The sequence below is a fragment of the Aphelocoma coerulescens genome, chromosome 3 (genome assembly GCF_041296385.1).
Source record: "Aphelocoma coerulescens isolate FSJ_1873_10779 chromosome 3, UR_Acoe_1.0, whole genome shotgun sequence".
NCBI classification, from domain to species: Eukaryota; Metazoa; Chordata; class Aves; order Passeriformes; family Corvidae; genus Aphelocoma; species Aphelocoma coerulescens.
This window is the reverse complement of record NC_091016.1, coordinates 124,151,496-124,166,958: the sequence shown is the minus strand read 5'-3', so window position 1 is coordinate 124,166,958 and position 15,463 is coordinate 124,151,496. Positions and strand designations below refer to the sequence as shown.

At 57.1% G+C, this 15,463-nt stretch overlaps 1 protein-coding gene across 1 annotated transcript; it reads right to left on the bottom strand.

The window, feature by feature from the left end:
* Nucleotides 1-2,511: 2,511 nt before the first annotated feature.
* Nucleotides 2,512-13,585, bottom strand: PNOC (prepronociceptin). Its single transcript, XM_069008671.1, has 4 exons — nt 13,549-13,585; nt 8,481-8,605; nt 4,305-4,728; nt 2,512-2,688 (listed from the first exon to the last, which is right to left on the bottom strand). Exons 2-4 carry the CDS (start codon nt 8,598-8,600, stop codon nt 2,639-2,641), a joined length of 594 nt encoding a protein of 197 aa, XP_068864772.1. The 5' UTR covers nt 8,601-8,605; nt 13,549-13,585; the 3' UTR covers nt 2,512-2,638.
* Nucleotides 13,586-15,463: the final 1,878 nt, after the last annotated feature.

The window sequence follows — 15,463 nt, the reverse complement described above, 5'->3', positions numbered from 1 at the left end:
ATCCCGATCCCTCTGGCATTCCCGCATCCCACCCACCTCATCCCATGGATCCAGCCCTTCCCAATCCCAATCCCGATCCCAATCCCGATCCCAATCCCTCCGGCATTCCCACATCCCATGGGCTCATCCCATGGATCCAGCCCTTCCCGATGATCCCGATCCCTCCGGCATTCCCACATCCCACTTCCCACCTCATCCCATGGATCCAGCCCTTCCCAATGATCCCAATCCCGATCCCTCCAGCATTCCCACATCCCACCCACCTCATCCCACCCACCACATCCCATGGATCCAGCCCTTCCCGATCCCGATCCTGATCCCGATCCCGATCCCGATCCCTCCGGCATTCCCACATCCCACCCACCTCATCCCATGGATCCAGCCCTTCCCGACGTTCCCGATCCCTCTGGCATTCCTACATCCCACCCACCACATCCCATGGATCCAGCCCTTCCTGATCCCGATCCCGATCCTGATCCCGATCCTGATCCCTTTGGCATTCCCACATCCCACCCACCTCATCCCATGGATCCAGCCCTTCCCAATCCCGATCCCGATCCCTCCAGCATTCCCACATCCCCCCCACCTCGGAGTCACCTCCATCCTCCCCGAGGGTTCCTCGATCCCAAATCTTCCCTAAAAACCCCAAGCGGGAGCAGCTCTGATCCCTGGGGCCACCACTGGTGACCGTCCCCATTCCCGATTATTCCCATCCAGCCCGGTTGAACCCCAGGAAAATCCCACCCCTCCAAGGCGGCTTCTCCAGGAGAATTCCAGTATCCCAAAAAATCCTGGAAGCTCCAGGGAGGGGTGAAAAGGCGCTGGATTGGCCTGGAGCCCTCCCCTCCACTCCAACGCGCCTTCGGATGCGAAAAAACCCCCGGATAATTTGATAGAATTTTATTTTTTCATGGATGTGGAGGTGGAAAAGGAACTGGAAAAGGCGAGGGAAGAGGAGATGGAGCTGAAGGGGGGTCCCAGGAGGGGAAAAACGGGGAAAAACCGGATGAAAAATTGCATCCCGGGAACACCAAACGGATGCAATTCCTACAATTCCCGCAGGGAGTTTGGGGACCTCGGATCCCACCTCGCCCCAATCCCAAAAAAAAAAATCCCCTCCCACCAGTCCCAGGCTTCTCCCAATCCATTTTTTAATCGCCGACCGCTATCCCGGAGAACCTGGGAATTCCCTCGGGATGGCTCCTCCTCACCCCCCGCCACCACGCGGGGCAGCGATGCCGCTCCCATCCCTAAATCCACAGCCATCCCAAATTTCCAGCTGCTGGGGAAAAGCTGGAAAAAGCTGAAAAAAAGCTGGAAAAGGCTGACGGATCCAGGTGGAAATTCCCGTTGTCTCCCTCCAGCCCTAAAATCCCACTTTTTATCCCGTTTCCCCGCTCCACCCACCCCGGGCTCCACCCCATTCCTCACCAACGGGATCGCCCTTCCCGCAGCTCTTCCGCGCCACGGCATTCCTGGATTTTATTATTATTTTTTTTTTAAATACACCCCAAAATCTCCACTTTTTTTTCTCCCCCAGCCCCGTAAATCCAAGGAATTCCCGTGGGATGGGACAGCGGGAAGCCGCTCACGCCCGAGTGACGGTGGCCAGTCGCAATCAGATCGTAGAAACAGTAAACTGATTTATTAATCCTTTTGCTATGTACAAGTTTAATGGAGAAATCTTTGTAGGAAACAATTAAAAACAACAACATTTCGGGATTATCCTGGAATTTTTTCCCTATTTCTTTTTTTTTTTTGGTTTTTTTTTTTGGGTTTTTCGGGTGCTTTTTCCCGGCGGGATTCTCGTCTTTTATGGTTTTTTGGCGTTTTTTTTTTTTTTAAACAAAAGAAGGCGACGGCGGCGGCGCCGCGGGTGAGGCCGGGATAAACTTCGGGAATGGGGTGGGGGGGTTTTTTTTGGGATGAAGCGGGAAGGAGGGAATCGGCCGGATTTGGATTGTCCTCCTGGGAATGATGTGGGGAAATCCCACATTTTCTGGGGTTGGGACGCGCCGGGAAGGCGCTGGCGGGTCGAGGTGCGGAGCAAAGGCGTCGGCCCCGGAGTGGTCACGAAATTCCAAGGAAAGCGCTCGGAAAAAGGGGGGAATGGCGGCAACAAAAGGAAACAAAAGAGGGGGAATTGAAACGAAAATAAATGAGGATTTACGGAATTTTGGGGAGCTGGGCGGGAGTCGGGATGCGACCCTTGAAAGTTGGGAATGAATCCCAACGGGAAGCCAAAATCCCATCTCCAGAGCTGGGAAAATCTGGGAATTCGGGGTTGATTTTGCTGGACCAAAAAAAAAACACCAAACCCCAAAACCAACGCCCCGCCCCCACCTCCCGCCCAAAAAAAAAAAAAAAAAAAAAAAAAAATTAAAAATTCCGAATTTTTTCCGGCAAAAATTCCGTCTTTTTTTTTTTTTTTTTTTGTCTCTCCCGTATTTTGCATCGATCTCCGCCCGTTCCGCGCGGATCCCTCCCTCCCTCCCGTCGGAATTGGCGCTCCCGTCGGAATTCGTCGGCTCCGGGGTTAAATGTGGCTTTAAGTGGGTGAAGAGCAAAGAGATTTCGGGTCTGAAGCGCTTTGGGGTCCGGCAGAGAGAGGATGGAGCGGCTGGGGCAGGAGCAGGGTTTAATTTTGCCTGTGCCGGGCGGAAGGTGCTGGGAAGCGGTGCCGGAACGCTACAAAAAAAATACAAAATAAAATCGGGAAAAAAGGAAAAAAAAAAAAAAAAAAAAAAAAAAAAGGAGAAGGAAAAAAAATTGAAAAAAAAAAAAAAAAGGGGATTAAAGAGGGCGGGGGGGGGGGGGAAAAAAAAGGATAAAAAAATAAAAAGAAGGAAAAAAAAAACCAAACCCCGAAAACGACAACAACGAAAAAAAGAAGCAGCTGCTGAGCCGAGAGCGGAGGGAGAGAGGGGTTCTCCCTCCCTGGGATTGGGATGGAGGAAATCCCGGGATTTAGGGGGGGGGGGTGGGTGGGAAAAAAAAGGAAAAATGGGAAAAAAAAACCCCAAAAGTGGAAAAATGTTAAAATTCTCCCAAATTTGGAATTTGGGGGGGGTGGGAGGGGAGAGAGGGGGGTGGGGGCGTCTCGGCAGCTGCAGGGGAAGAGGGGGCTCCGAGCGTCCCGGAATTCCGGAATTCCCTTGGGAATGGCGGCGTGGGATCAACCCCGGCTCAACGGGGGCAGCGGGGACTGGACGGGAACAATTCCGGGCGGGAATTGTTTCATTCCTACGTGGAACAGGCCTGGTTTTGTAAAAATCTCTTTTTGTTTAACCTCTTTTTGTTTAATCCCTTTTTGTTTAATCCCTTTTTATTTTTTTACGTTTTTAATTTAATCGACCTCAGCTTTTGCTCCTCATTAAAATTTGTTTTAAATGCTTTCATCCCGCTTATTTTAAATGTTTTGCCTCCTTTTTTAAGCTTCTTTTAAAGGATTTGGAGCGGTCTTTTATTCCTTTTAAATTATTTCGATCCTTTTTTTTAATTTTCTTTTAAATACTTTAAAAATTTAATCTTTATTCCTTTTAAATATTTTCGAAATTCATTCTTTATTCCTTTTAAATACTTTTGAAATCTTTTTAAATTTTTTTTATACGCTTCTGAAGTTCATTTTTTCATTCCTTTTGAAATTTTTTAATTCCTTTTTTATTTCTTTTAAGTATTTTCCCGTTCTCCTCACCCTTTTTAAATTGAACTCATTGAAATTATTTGATTTTCAGGGATGGAAATTCTCTTTTTTTTTTTTTTCCTTCATTTAATTTCTTTTTTTTTTCATTTAGCTGCTTCTTTCCTTTAACGTTCTTTTCCATTTCCTTTGACTTGCAAACCGTTCTCAAATCTCGATTTTGGTGTTTTTTTTTTTAAAAAAATGAAAAATTTGTAACATTTTCCTCATTTCTTTTTGAATTCCTGATTTTTTTTTTTTTTCCCTATTTTTTGAGGGTTTTTTTTTGTACTGGGGGGAACCAACCCGTGCTGGACGTGGAGCACAAACCCCTTCAGCCCATCCTCCCTGGGCGGGAGGGTGACCCCGAAGGTGACCCCGAAGGTGACCCCGAAGGTGACCCCGGAGAAGGCCCTTCCCGCGCCGCCTCCGCGTCCCTCCCCGGCCTCCGATTTGGCGTTTCCGAGCCATTTCCGAATGGATTCTCTTTGTGATGGCCCCCTTGTTGGATGGCACCCATGGAATGTGGCGGGCAGGGGTGGAGGGTTGGCGCTCGGCGGCCCCGGCGGGGTCTCGGTTTAGATCTCGTTGTGCTCGCCGGTGCCGCCGCCGAGGCCGTACTCACTGGAGCGCGGCGCCATCCCCAGGTACTGCTTCAGGAACTCGCTAAACCTCTTCTGGTTGTTCCACTTCCGAGCCGACTTGCGCACCCCGATGAAGCCCCCGTACCTCTTCTGCACCCCCTTGGCCGCCGGCGCCGGGTGCCAGCCGCCCGTTCCCGGCGGGAAGCGGCCGAGCCGCCGGGAAATGTCCTCCTCGGGAGGCTGCGGGAAGGTGCCCGGCGCGGCCTCGTCGGTGTCGGCCCCGCGGCGCCGCAGCAGCTCGGTGACCTGGAGAGGGTCGGCCGGGCCCGCCGGCAGCGCCGGAGCCGCGCCGGGCCAGGGCTCGGCGGCGAGGTCGCGGGGCCGCGGGGCGGCTCGGCCGGCGGCCGCGCACAGCTCCCAGGTGGCCCTCGGCACCGCTTCGCCTTCGCACTCCAGGATGCAGATCTGCGAGGGAAACACGGACGGGCGTCAGAGGGATGGAGCGCCCGGGACTGTGCCCCGAAGCGGGGAATGGTTGGGTTGGAAGGGATCTCCAAGAGCATCCAGATCCAGGTACTCCGGCATCCCTGCGCTTCCAGCCCATCCGACACCCAACCACGCCCAGGGAAAGGGGCCGGCAGCTTGTCAGCGCTTCCCTGGCCTCATCCCGGGAGGTGTCCCCTCCCAAACCCCGTTCCCAGAGTGGAGATGCTCAGCACCCGTCTCCAACCTTCCCCCCCGACACGCTCCGCTCTTCCCATCGAATTCCACGCTCCTGCTGCACCATTCTGGGCTCTGCTGGGCCCTTCAACCCAAAAACCATCGAGTCATGGGATGGTGGAGCTGGGATGGGATGGGATGGGATGGGATGGTGGAGCTGGGACGGGATGGGATGGTGGGACAGGCTGGTGGAGCTGGGATGGGAGGGGAGAGTGGAGCTGGGACGGGATGGGATGGGATGGGATGGGATGGGATGGGATGGGATGGGATGGGATGGGATGGGATGGGATGGGATGGGATGGGATGGGATGGGATGGGATGGGATGGTGGAGCTGGGATGGGATGGGATGGGATGGGATGGGATGGGATGGGATGGGATGGGATGGGATGGTGGAGCTGGGACGGGATGGGATGGGATGGGATGGGATGGGATGGGATGGGATGGGATGGGATGGGATGGGATGGGATGGGATGGTGGAGCTGGGACGGGATGGGATGGGATGGGGTGGGATGGGATGGGATGGGATGGGATGGGATGGGATGGGATGGGATGGGATGGTGGAGCTGGGACGGGATGGGATGGGATGGTGGAGCTGGGATGGGATGGGATGGGATGGGATGGGATGGGATGGGATGGGATGGGATGGTGGAGCTGGGACGGGATGGGATGGTGGAGCTGGGACAGGATGGGATGGTGGGACAGGCTGGTGGAGCTGGGACGGGATGGAATGGGATGGGATGGGATGGGACGGGACGGGACGGGACAGGAAGGGACGGGATGGGATGGTGGAGGTGGGAAGGGATGGTGGAGGTGAGATGGGGTGGGATGGGATGGGATGGGATGGGATGGGATGGGATGGGATGGGATGGTGGAGCTGGGATGGGATGGGATGGGATGGGATGGGATGGGATGGGATGGGATGGGATGGGATGGGATGGGATGGTGGAGTTAGGACAGGACAGTGGAGATAGGATGGGATGGGATGGGATGGGATGGGATGGGATGGGATGGGATGGGATGGGATGGGATGGGATGGGATGGGATGGGATGGGATGGGATGGTGGAGGTGGGAAGGGACCTCTGGCACGTTCCCATGGCAGGTCCCGGTGCCTGGAGCTGTTCCTCCCCAGGGACAGGACTTTGCTCCTCTCCTTGCTGCTCTTCCCAAGGTTTCTCCAGCTGGGAACGTTCCTCCGGATGGCAGCGGGACCCTGTGGGCTCACCCCACCCCTCCCAGCTCTGCAGCATCTGCTGAGGGTGCTCCTGCCCCGTTATCCCAAACAAGTCCAGCTCCTCCAGGTTCGACTCCACCTCACTGCCCCGGCATTGGCCCTGAGGATGTCACGGGACACGGGGATGAAGGTCAAGCCCGGCTGTCCGGCTGCAGAGAGCCACGGCGCTGGTCAAGCACTTCTTCCCCTCCAAAAATCCCCGCTGGCTGCTCCCGGTGACCTTCCCATCCTCCAAACCTTCGGGAAAGCTCTGCAGGACGATGCGCTCCAACACCTCGCTGGGGATCCATGGGAAGCTTCCCAGATCCTCCTCCACGCCTTCCTCAAAGGCAGCGGTGACCTTTGGATCCTCCAGCCCCCAGGAACGGGCCCCCCTCACCACGTCCCTTCGTCACAGGTGTCCCTGGGCTCCCTCAGCGCCCACGGGTTCATCCCACCGCGGTTGTGCCTCATCCATCGGAGCCGGACGCGGACCCGGCGCAGCGCCCAGGGAAAACCATCCGGAAAAGATCGTGGAAGAACCAAACTCAACAAACACCAGAAGGAGCCGTGGGTGGAAGGCCCAGAAGGGAAGGGTTGTCCTCCTGCACGCGGAATCGTCTCCATCCCGGCGTCTCCTTCACGGCGGGGTCCTTCAAACGCCGAGCCCCAGCTGGGGACCCCGTGCTGGAGGACGTCGGGGTTCCCGTGGCCGCCTGCAGGCCCCAAAGCTCTGCCGAGCTTCTCCTCACCTTGGGACCATCAGCTCGGCCAAGAGGGAGGTGCCACAAGTCCCGGCGTGGTCGCTCAGGGCTGCAGCTCCATCGGCTCTTCCCATCCCCGAGGGCTCCGCCGACAAAACCCAAAAGAAGGAGAATTGTCCCCAAGCGAGGCGGTGAGGAGCGTTTTGTAGGATGGGGCCTTGTGGGGTCACCGAGGGCATCCTGCTCTGAGCCGAGGTCCTCTCCTGGGATTTCCAAGGCTTTGGAAGGGTCGGCGCCGATGGAAGGGATGGATCTGTGCAGTTCGAGAGGATTCAGCCCAGCCCCACCATCAGAGGTCCTGGCACCCTCCAGCACGGACATCCCGGGCTCCTCGGCCGTGGAGCTGTGGTCTGAATTCCCATGGAAACGGCTCGGAGCGGGTTGGGAACCCTCGGCAAGCAGCAGCCGACGATCCTCCACATCCAGTGCCAAAACCACCTGGGGAGGCTCTTCCCGATCTTTGCTTGGTGCCTCTGTGGGTTTTGGGGAGCGGGATGGGGCGGTTCACCCACAGCTGGAGGAGCAGCTGGTCCCTGTCCCTCCCTGGCACCTGGAACTCCGGGGAATCTCCTGCTCCCACCTCCGACGGAGCTGACGGGACTTCCTCGGGCGTTGCTTTGGCGGAAGGGTTGCACCAAATCCCACCGCGAGGCTTCTTCCAGCCCAAACTGAGCCTCGGAAGACCCCAAATCCCTCCGTTCCCGGTTCAAACCGCTCTTGCTTTGGGATCGGACCTGCCACGGGATCCAGGAGCCACCAACCATCCCAGCTCCTCTCCCAGTTTCCAGCTGGAGCTCCAGGAGCAGGACCAGGCAGGAAGAAGGTGCTGGTGCCTTCAAACCAACATTTTGGGGCCAAACCAGCGTGGTGGCCCCCCAAAACTTGGTGGCAGTGATGTGCCCTTGGGTGGCACTGGGGTGGCTCCAGCATCTCCTGGAATCTCTGGTCCCTCCTGAGATTTTTGGGGGGATATTTCCCAACCCTGGGGCCTTCCGAGCTGCCGGCTCCTTTCGGGAAGGGGGGGACGCGCTGGGATTTGTCATCGCGGATAAATAGGGGAGTGGGTGGGGAGAGGTGATGGATAATCCCTCGGGAATGGCGGAGACGGGATCGCAGCCGGCCGGGCCACGGCCACGGCTCAGCGGAGCGGAAAAGGATCGGGAGCTGGGAAAAGCCCAAATTGCGGGATTATGGCTCTTCCCATCCAGGGTGGGAGGCAAATCGAGACCGGGAGGGGTTCTCCGAGCTCATCCCGCCCCCACCGGGCTCCAAGCGGGATTTCGGAGGCTCCTCGGAGGATGGGGTTGGGATGGGTGAGGAGCAATGGGGGATGAAAGCTGGGGGTGTTTGGGATCCCGATTTGGGATCTTCACCCTCCCTCGGGACCGCCTCGATGCCCACGGACAGCGACAGCCGGCGGCACCTCCCCCTCCAGACCCAAATCCCACCCCGGGACCCCAATCCCGCTGAGGGAGGAGGGTGCCCACGGGACCGGGGACAAGGGGCCGTGGCGGCACTCACGAGGACGTCGAAGCTGTCGCGGTAGAGCTGGCGGTCGCAGTGCAGGCAGTCGCCCCGGCAGTCGCCCCGCGCCCGGGCGAAGAGGCACAGCAGCAGCAGGTCCCAGAGCACGGCCCTCATGGTGGCTGCGCACGGCAGGGACGGACCCGTCAAAATCCCGCGAAATCCCGCCGAAACCCCGCGAAATCCCGTCAAAACCCCGCGAAATCCCGCCGAAACCCCGCGAAATCCCGCCGAAACCCCGCGAAACCCCGCAAAATCCCGTCAAAACCTCGCGAAATTCCGTCAAAACCCCGTGAAATCCCACCAAACCCCCGTGAAATCCCGTCAAAACCCCACAAAACCCCGCCAAAACCCCGTGAAATTCCGTCAAAACCCCGCGAAATTCCGTCAAAACCCCGCCAAAACCCCGCGAAATCCAGTCAAAACCCCACAAAATCCAGGAAAATCCGTCCAACCGGGACGGTGCCTGCACCAAAATGTGCCCGGCCTCAGCCCAGCCTCTCCCTGCCAAAATTATCCCGTCGGGAAAGGAGCTGCTCCCAAAAAGGATCCGGAGTGTTCCGGGTTCGTTTTTTTCCGGGCTCTCTCATGGCACAGGTCCCGGCCGGGGCTGGACGTGGTGGGGCAGCGCATTCCCAGCTGTTCCCGGAGCTGGATGGTTCCCATCCGTGCCATTTCCCGCTCCGGGCTGGTTTTGGGGAGCTGCCAGCCCTGTCCCTATCCTAGGATGGTTCAAGTCAATCCTCGGATCATGGATTGCTGGGATCTGAGCCCAATTCCCACAGAATTCCCACAGAATTCCCACAGAATTCCCACAGAATTCCCATAGAATTCCCATAGAATTCCCATAGAATTCCGTGTCCCAGCGGGTTCTACCAACATCAGTGACCGACACGACCCAGGCCTCGCGCTTCCCTCCCAGTTCCCGGGGCTTCATCCCAGTGGCCACCTGGGAACGGGAACGTGGATCCTCCCCATCCCTCTTTGCCCTCATCCTGCCGGGAAAAGGGATCCGGCTTCTCTGGGGTCGGAGCTGTGTGGGACCAGGGTTAGGGGATAAATCTGGGGTCGGATAGAGGAGACAGAGAAGGGACAGGGAGGTGGCACCAGGGTTAAGGGATAAATATGGGATCAGAGGGGACAGAAGGGGCAGGATGGGGATGTGGCACCAGGTTTATGGGATAAATATGGGATCAGACAGAGGTGACCAGGACAGGGAGGTGGCACCAGGGTTAGGGGACAATGAAGGGACCGGACAGAGGTGACAGAGAGGGGCAGGATGGGGATGTGGCACCAGGGTTATGGGATAAATACGGGACCAGACAGAGGTGACCAGGACAGGGAGGTGGCACCAGGGTTATGGGATAAATATGGGATCAGACAGAGGTGACCAGGACAGGGAGGTGGCACCAGGTTTATGGGATACATATGGGATCAGAGGGGACAGAGAGGACCAGGACAGGGAGGTGGCACCAGGTTTATGGGATAAATACGGGACCAGACAGAGGTGACCAGGACGGGGAGGTGGCACCAGGGTTATGGGATACATATGGGATCAGAGGGGACAGAGAGGAGCAGGATGGGGAGGTGGCACCAGGTTTATGGGATAAATATGGGATGAGACAGAGGTGACCAGGACAGGGAGGTGGCACCAGGGTTAGGGGACAATGAAGGGACCGGACAGAGGTGACAGAGAGGAGCAGGATGGGGAGGTGGCACCAGGTTTATGGGATAAATACGGGATCAGAGGGGACAGAGACCACCAGGACAGGGAGGTGGCACCAGGGTTAAGGGATAAATATGGGACCAAACAGAGAGGACCAGGACAGGGATGTAGCACCAGGTTTATGGGGTAAATATGGGATCAAAGGGGACAGAGACCACCAGGATGGGGATGTGGCACCAGGTTTATGGGATAAATATGGGATCAGAGGGGACAGAGGTGACCAGGACAGGGAGGTGGCACCAGGGTTAGGGGACAATGAAGGAACCACACAGAGGGGACAGAGAAGGGCAGGATGGGGAGGTGGCACCAGATTTATGGGATAAATATGGGACTGGACAGAGGACCAGGATGGGGATGTGGCACCAGGTTTATGGGATAAAGATGGGACTGGACAGAGGTGACCAGGACAGGGAGGTGGCACCAGGGTTAGGGGATATATATGGGATCAGAGGGGACAGAGACCACCAGGACAGGGAGGTGGCACCAGGTTTAGGGGATAAATACGGGACTGGACAGAGGTGACCAGGACAGGGAGGTGGCACCAGGTTTAGGGAACAATGAAGGAACCACACAGAGGGACCAGAGACCACCAGGACAGGGATGTGACACCCAAACCCCTCCACGCTGGAAGAGCCCCCCCAGCCCCTGGATGAGAGCCAGGACCCCTCGGTGGCCGCAGCTCTGCGCCATCCCCGCTGGTTTTGGGGACATTTCGGCACCTGCCGAGGGGGGGGGGGTCCCCAATTTCCCCCCCCCCCCCCCGTTTCCCAAAGACGCCCCCGCGCTCCTGGAGGAGCCCCGGAGCATCCTGCGGGCTCCCTGCCTGGCATGACGGTCACCTTTTGTCCCCGGCAGCCGGGCGGTGACAACTCGCGCCTGTCATTTGCCGGAGGGTCCGGGGGGAAGCTGATAAGGAGCAGGAATCGAGGCTTAATCTCCATCGAGTCATTAAAAGCGGCCGAGTGAGTCACAGGCTTGGCACGAAGCTCCCGGGAGAGGGCAAAATTCCTCCCCCCCCCCCCCCCCCCCACGCCACCCCGGGAAAAGCGGGATGGGCAGAGCCGGGAAAGGAGCTGCCACCCCTCTGTCGCTGTCCCCAAGAGGTTCCCGAGTCCTGGGGAGAGCGGGGAAGGAGGCGCCGAGATTCCTGCGCGGTTCGTGGGAAGATGGGATCGGGATGGGCCGGGAAAAGAGGGAGCGGATCCCGCTTTGTGCATCCCGCCCCCGCCCCAAAATTCAATCAGGGAAAAGGGAAGGACGCTTTTCGGGGATTTTCTTCCTGGGGGAGGGTGGTGACAGCTCCAAGCCCCTTCCCGAGTTTCCCAGTCACGAATCCATGGGGGGGGAAAAAAAAAAGGGATGTGTTTTTCCCCCATTTCCCCCAATATTTCAGTTTCCCCTATTTTTTTTCCTATTCTTTCCCATTTCCCCCCGTTATTTCTGTTTCCCCTGTTTTTTCCCACCCATTCTTCCCCCTTTTCCCACATTTTCCCTCCCTCCCCCCCATTTTTTCACCATTTTAAACAATATTTTTTCCTCCGGGAAAACCCAACTTGGGCCTTCCTTTCCCGAGGGATGCTCCGGTCGTGCCCGGGGATGTCACGGCCACCCCAAAAAGCTCCTCCCGGCTACAAATCTTCCTTTTCCTCCCCAAAAAAACGACCCCCCCATCCATGCCGGAGGGATGTGCCAGGACACGGCCGCTCCATCCCTGCTGCCCCAAGGGTGAATCCATGGAGTTTTCCACGCGGTTGAATCACCCTCATTCATTTGGGGAGGAATAAAAACAATAAAAAAAAAATGAGGTTTCTGTGGGGTTTCGTGGGTTTTTTTGTTTTTTTTTGTTTTTTTTTTTTCTGGAAATCCAGCCTGCGGTTGAGATAACGGCGGGGTTTATCCATCAAGGAAAAGCGGCTTTTATGGATTGCTCCGGCTGGGATGAGGTGGGAGACGCTGCCTTCTCCATTCTGGGAGCAGCGGGGACGGGAATAAGGCGAGGAGAGGAGGTGGAAGGGGCAGCAGGTGCTGCCGGCGATGGGATTTTATCCGCTCGATTTGAGGCGGTTCGGGCCGGGAGCTCGCGGGCAGCTCCCAGCGCCTCTTCCCACGGGATTATCCCGGCTGTGGGATCGCCATCCTCCTGCCCCAAACACCTCCTCCAAGGATGCGCCGGCATTCCCGGTTTGGGATCGGCCCCGCCACGTGAGGGGCACATCCCGCAGCATTCCCGCTTCCCACTGCCGGGGTAAAACCAGCACGAATCCCCCCCCTTTTTTTTTTTTCCCCCCTTCCTGGAGCCAAGGCCTGATCCAGAGGGTGACACAGAGGCGGCCGGGAAGGATCCATGGAAGGAGGGAAAGCTTTTCCCGGGGGGAAAAAAAAAAAGCAAATTATCATCCAAGAGTGTCCCCCGCTAAATCCCTGCCCTGCTCCCCCAAATCCTGGCTTTGTGCCGGCGGCTTTTGGGGGCATTTCGGGGAGAAAAAAGAGGGATTTGGGAATGCTGGGGAGGAGAAGGAGGAGGGAGGGGGGGGGTTGGCTACAGATGCCCGGTGCTCGGCAGGAAAAATCAGCGCTGCCTTTCCGCGGTGCCCCTCAATCAGGTAATTGGCCATAATTGGCCCAAATGAGGCGCCGCGGTGTGACTGGAAACACAGATGGGAGCCGGGAAAGGCTGCTCGGAGGGGAAAAAACCATCGGGAATAACATTTTTCCCCCCGGCATTCCCGTCTTCTCAGCCGCTCCTTCCTGCTTTTTTTTTGGGGGGGTGGGGGGATCTGAACCGAACAAAGCAACAACAAAAATAATCCCACGCTCGTCCCGGTTTTTGGGTGATTTTAGGGCTGGCTCGCAAGGCAGGAGCATCCCGGGGAGGTCCCGAGCCGAAGGGAAAGGAGTGGGAATACGGGATGGGCAAAATCGTGGCGTGGCAGCTCCCCTAAAAAAATTCCCTAAAAGCCCAGAAATTCCCTGTATCCCGGAGGAATCCGGCAGCACCCCGCGGCTCCGGGCAGGCCACGCCGCCTCTTGTTGCATCCCCGCTGGATTTTGGGGCTGGAGAGCGAAACTTTTCCTGCGGTGGGATAGCGGGGCCGGCTCCATCCCTCGGGAAGGAGATTTCGTTCCACCCTCAGCAGGCAACGGGGGCGGATTCAGGGATCCATCCCCGAAGCGGAAACCTCCTGGATGAGGAGGGGAGAGGGGAAAAAAAAAAAAAAAACCCAACAAAAAACCAACAAAAAACCAACAAAAACCAACAAAAACCAACAAAAAACCAACAACCCCCCCCCCCAAAAAAAAAAAAAAATCCTGGAAAAAGCAGGGAAGCGGAATTCCTACCTGAGCGGAGCGGAGCTGGCGGCTCCTCGGCTCCGTGACTTGCCCGGCGCCGGAGCGTCTCGGGTTTCTATGGCCGGGGTTTATATGGCCGGGGTGCACCCGCATCCCACACCCCCGCCCCGGACACGTGCGCGCCTGAGCCCACCCCCGGGGGCTGCCGGCGGAGGGATGCGCCAGCCGGGATCGGGAACGCGCGGCTTTTCCTTCCCCCGCATCCATCCCGCACCCATCCCGCGGATCGGGGAGGGCGGGGTGGGGCGGGACGGCTCCGCACCGTGTGGAGCCGCTTCCCGGATCGCGAGCAGTCGGGATCATTTCCCCCAAGCTCTTCCCAGAGGGATTTGGGGGTGGTGGTGGAAGGGGGGGGGGATTTTTTCCCCACCTGGCGTTCCCCTCAATCCCGGATCCAGCCCCGATCCCGCGCCCATCCCGCTCCGGCGCGGTCCGTGCTGAGCGTCAGGGTGGGAATCGTGGATTTGGGACTGGCCGGGGGAGAGCAGAAAATTCCGAGCGGGCATTCCAGGGATGATGGAAATGCCCGGCGGGAAGCGGAGACCGGGATCTGCCCGCTCCGGCGCCGGGAATTGGCGCTGCTTTTCCTTTGGAAAGGCCGAACCTTCCCCCTCCGCCGCTTTCTCCCCCAAACCGGCCCCATCCCATGGGATTTCCTTCCCCCGTCGTTTCAGCGGGAATGCTGATCCCTGCCGGAACCCTCTCCCTGCCGCCACCTCGGGAATCAAAGAATTCAATAATTCAATTAATTCCAGCAGGAATCCGGCGCCGCGATCCCAGCTCGGTAATTCCTTGGAATGACTCCCCGGGAAGGGCTGGAGGAGGGAGGGAAGCGTTTTTCCATCTGGGAATTGAGTTTGTGCCCCCCCCAGGTGGGACCACCTGGGCCTGGAAAAGCCAAAAAATTCGGGAAAACGCCCCAAAGCGGGGGTAGAACATCACAGGAGTGGTTGGAGGGTTGGGATGAGAGCCTGGATTTGGGGGATTTTTAGGGAAAACGGGGTTGGGAAGTGACGCTGTGCCCCATCGCATTCCCAGGAGACCGGAACTCATTCTTTTCTTTAAATAAATACGTTTTAAATTTATTTTTCTCGTTTTAAAAAGCAATTTTTGGATAAAAATGTCACTCCTGTCTTCCCTGGACCACCTGGATTGTCAAGAATTCCCCGGATTTTAGGCCTGGGAGAAGCTCCGTGCTTCCTTTATCCTTTCCCGGGATAATTTCCCAACCTCTCAGCGCTTCATCCCCTCAGCAGCTCCTCAAAATTCCCATTTTTGGGGGGTTTATTGCCAGAAAAACGCCTTTTCTCCCCAAATTTGGCCAAAGGGATTCGAGCCGGTGAGGAGGAGGAAAAATATCCTTTTTTGAGCATTCCCAGGTTTTTTTGGGATCCCTGTAGGTCCCAACGGCCAACCCCGCTGGGCGGGAACAGCTTTGGGATGCGGATATTGGAAAATCAGGATGGAAAATGAGAATATCAATTGTTTTAAATGGTTTGGGTTTTTTTTTTTTTTTGGCGTTTCTGTCCCAAATCCGCGTCCGAGCGTTCCCGACGGCCAATCCCGGCAGGATCCGGAGTGATGAGGAATTTCCAGGGAAAAGCAACGACCCCTTCCAGCAGCAGGACATCGAACGGATGGGATCCGGCGCCGGGGAAACGTGGGGAGGATTCCCAAGCTGGAAAACTCGGGAAGTGGGGTTGTTCCCCCTGGAATTTTGCATTCCCGTGGTGGCTTTTGGGTTCTGCCCGGGTATTTTCCGGCTTAAATCCCGGGATTTTATCCCTTCCTTCAGGAAAATGGGGGTCAGCTCTTTCCTGATCCGAGCTCAGGCACCGCCAGCTGATTTTCCAGGAGTTTTCCAAGAATCCAGTGGTCCATGGGAGCCTCGGGAGATGCTTCA

Coding starts and splice junctions, on each gene's coding strand:
- PNOC (XM_069008671.1), bottom strand. CDS start 8,600: ATGAGGGCCGTGCTCTGGGACCTGCTGCTGCTGTGCCTCTTCGCCCGG. Junction 4,729..8,480: donor GCGACAGCTTCGACGTCCTC/GTGAGTGCCGCC, acceptor TTTCCCTCGCAG/ATCTGCATCCTGGAGTGCGA. Junction 2,689..4,304: donor GGGGATGGCGCCGCGCTCCA/GTGAGTACGGCC, acceptor TTTTTTTTGTAG/CGTTCCGGCACCGCTTCCCA.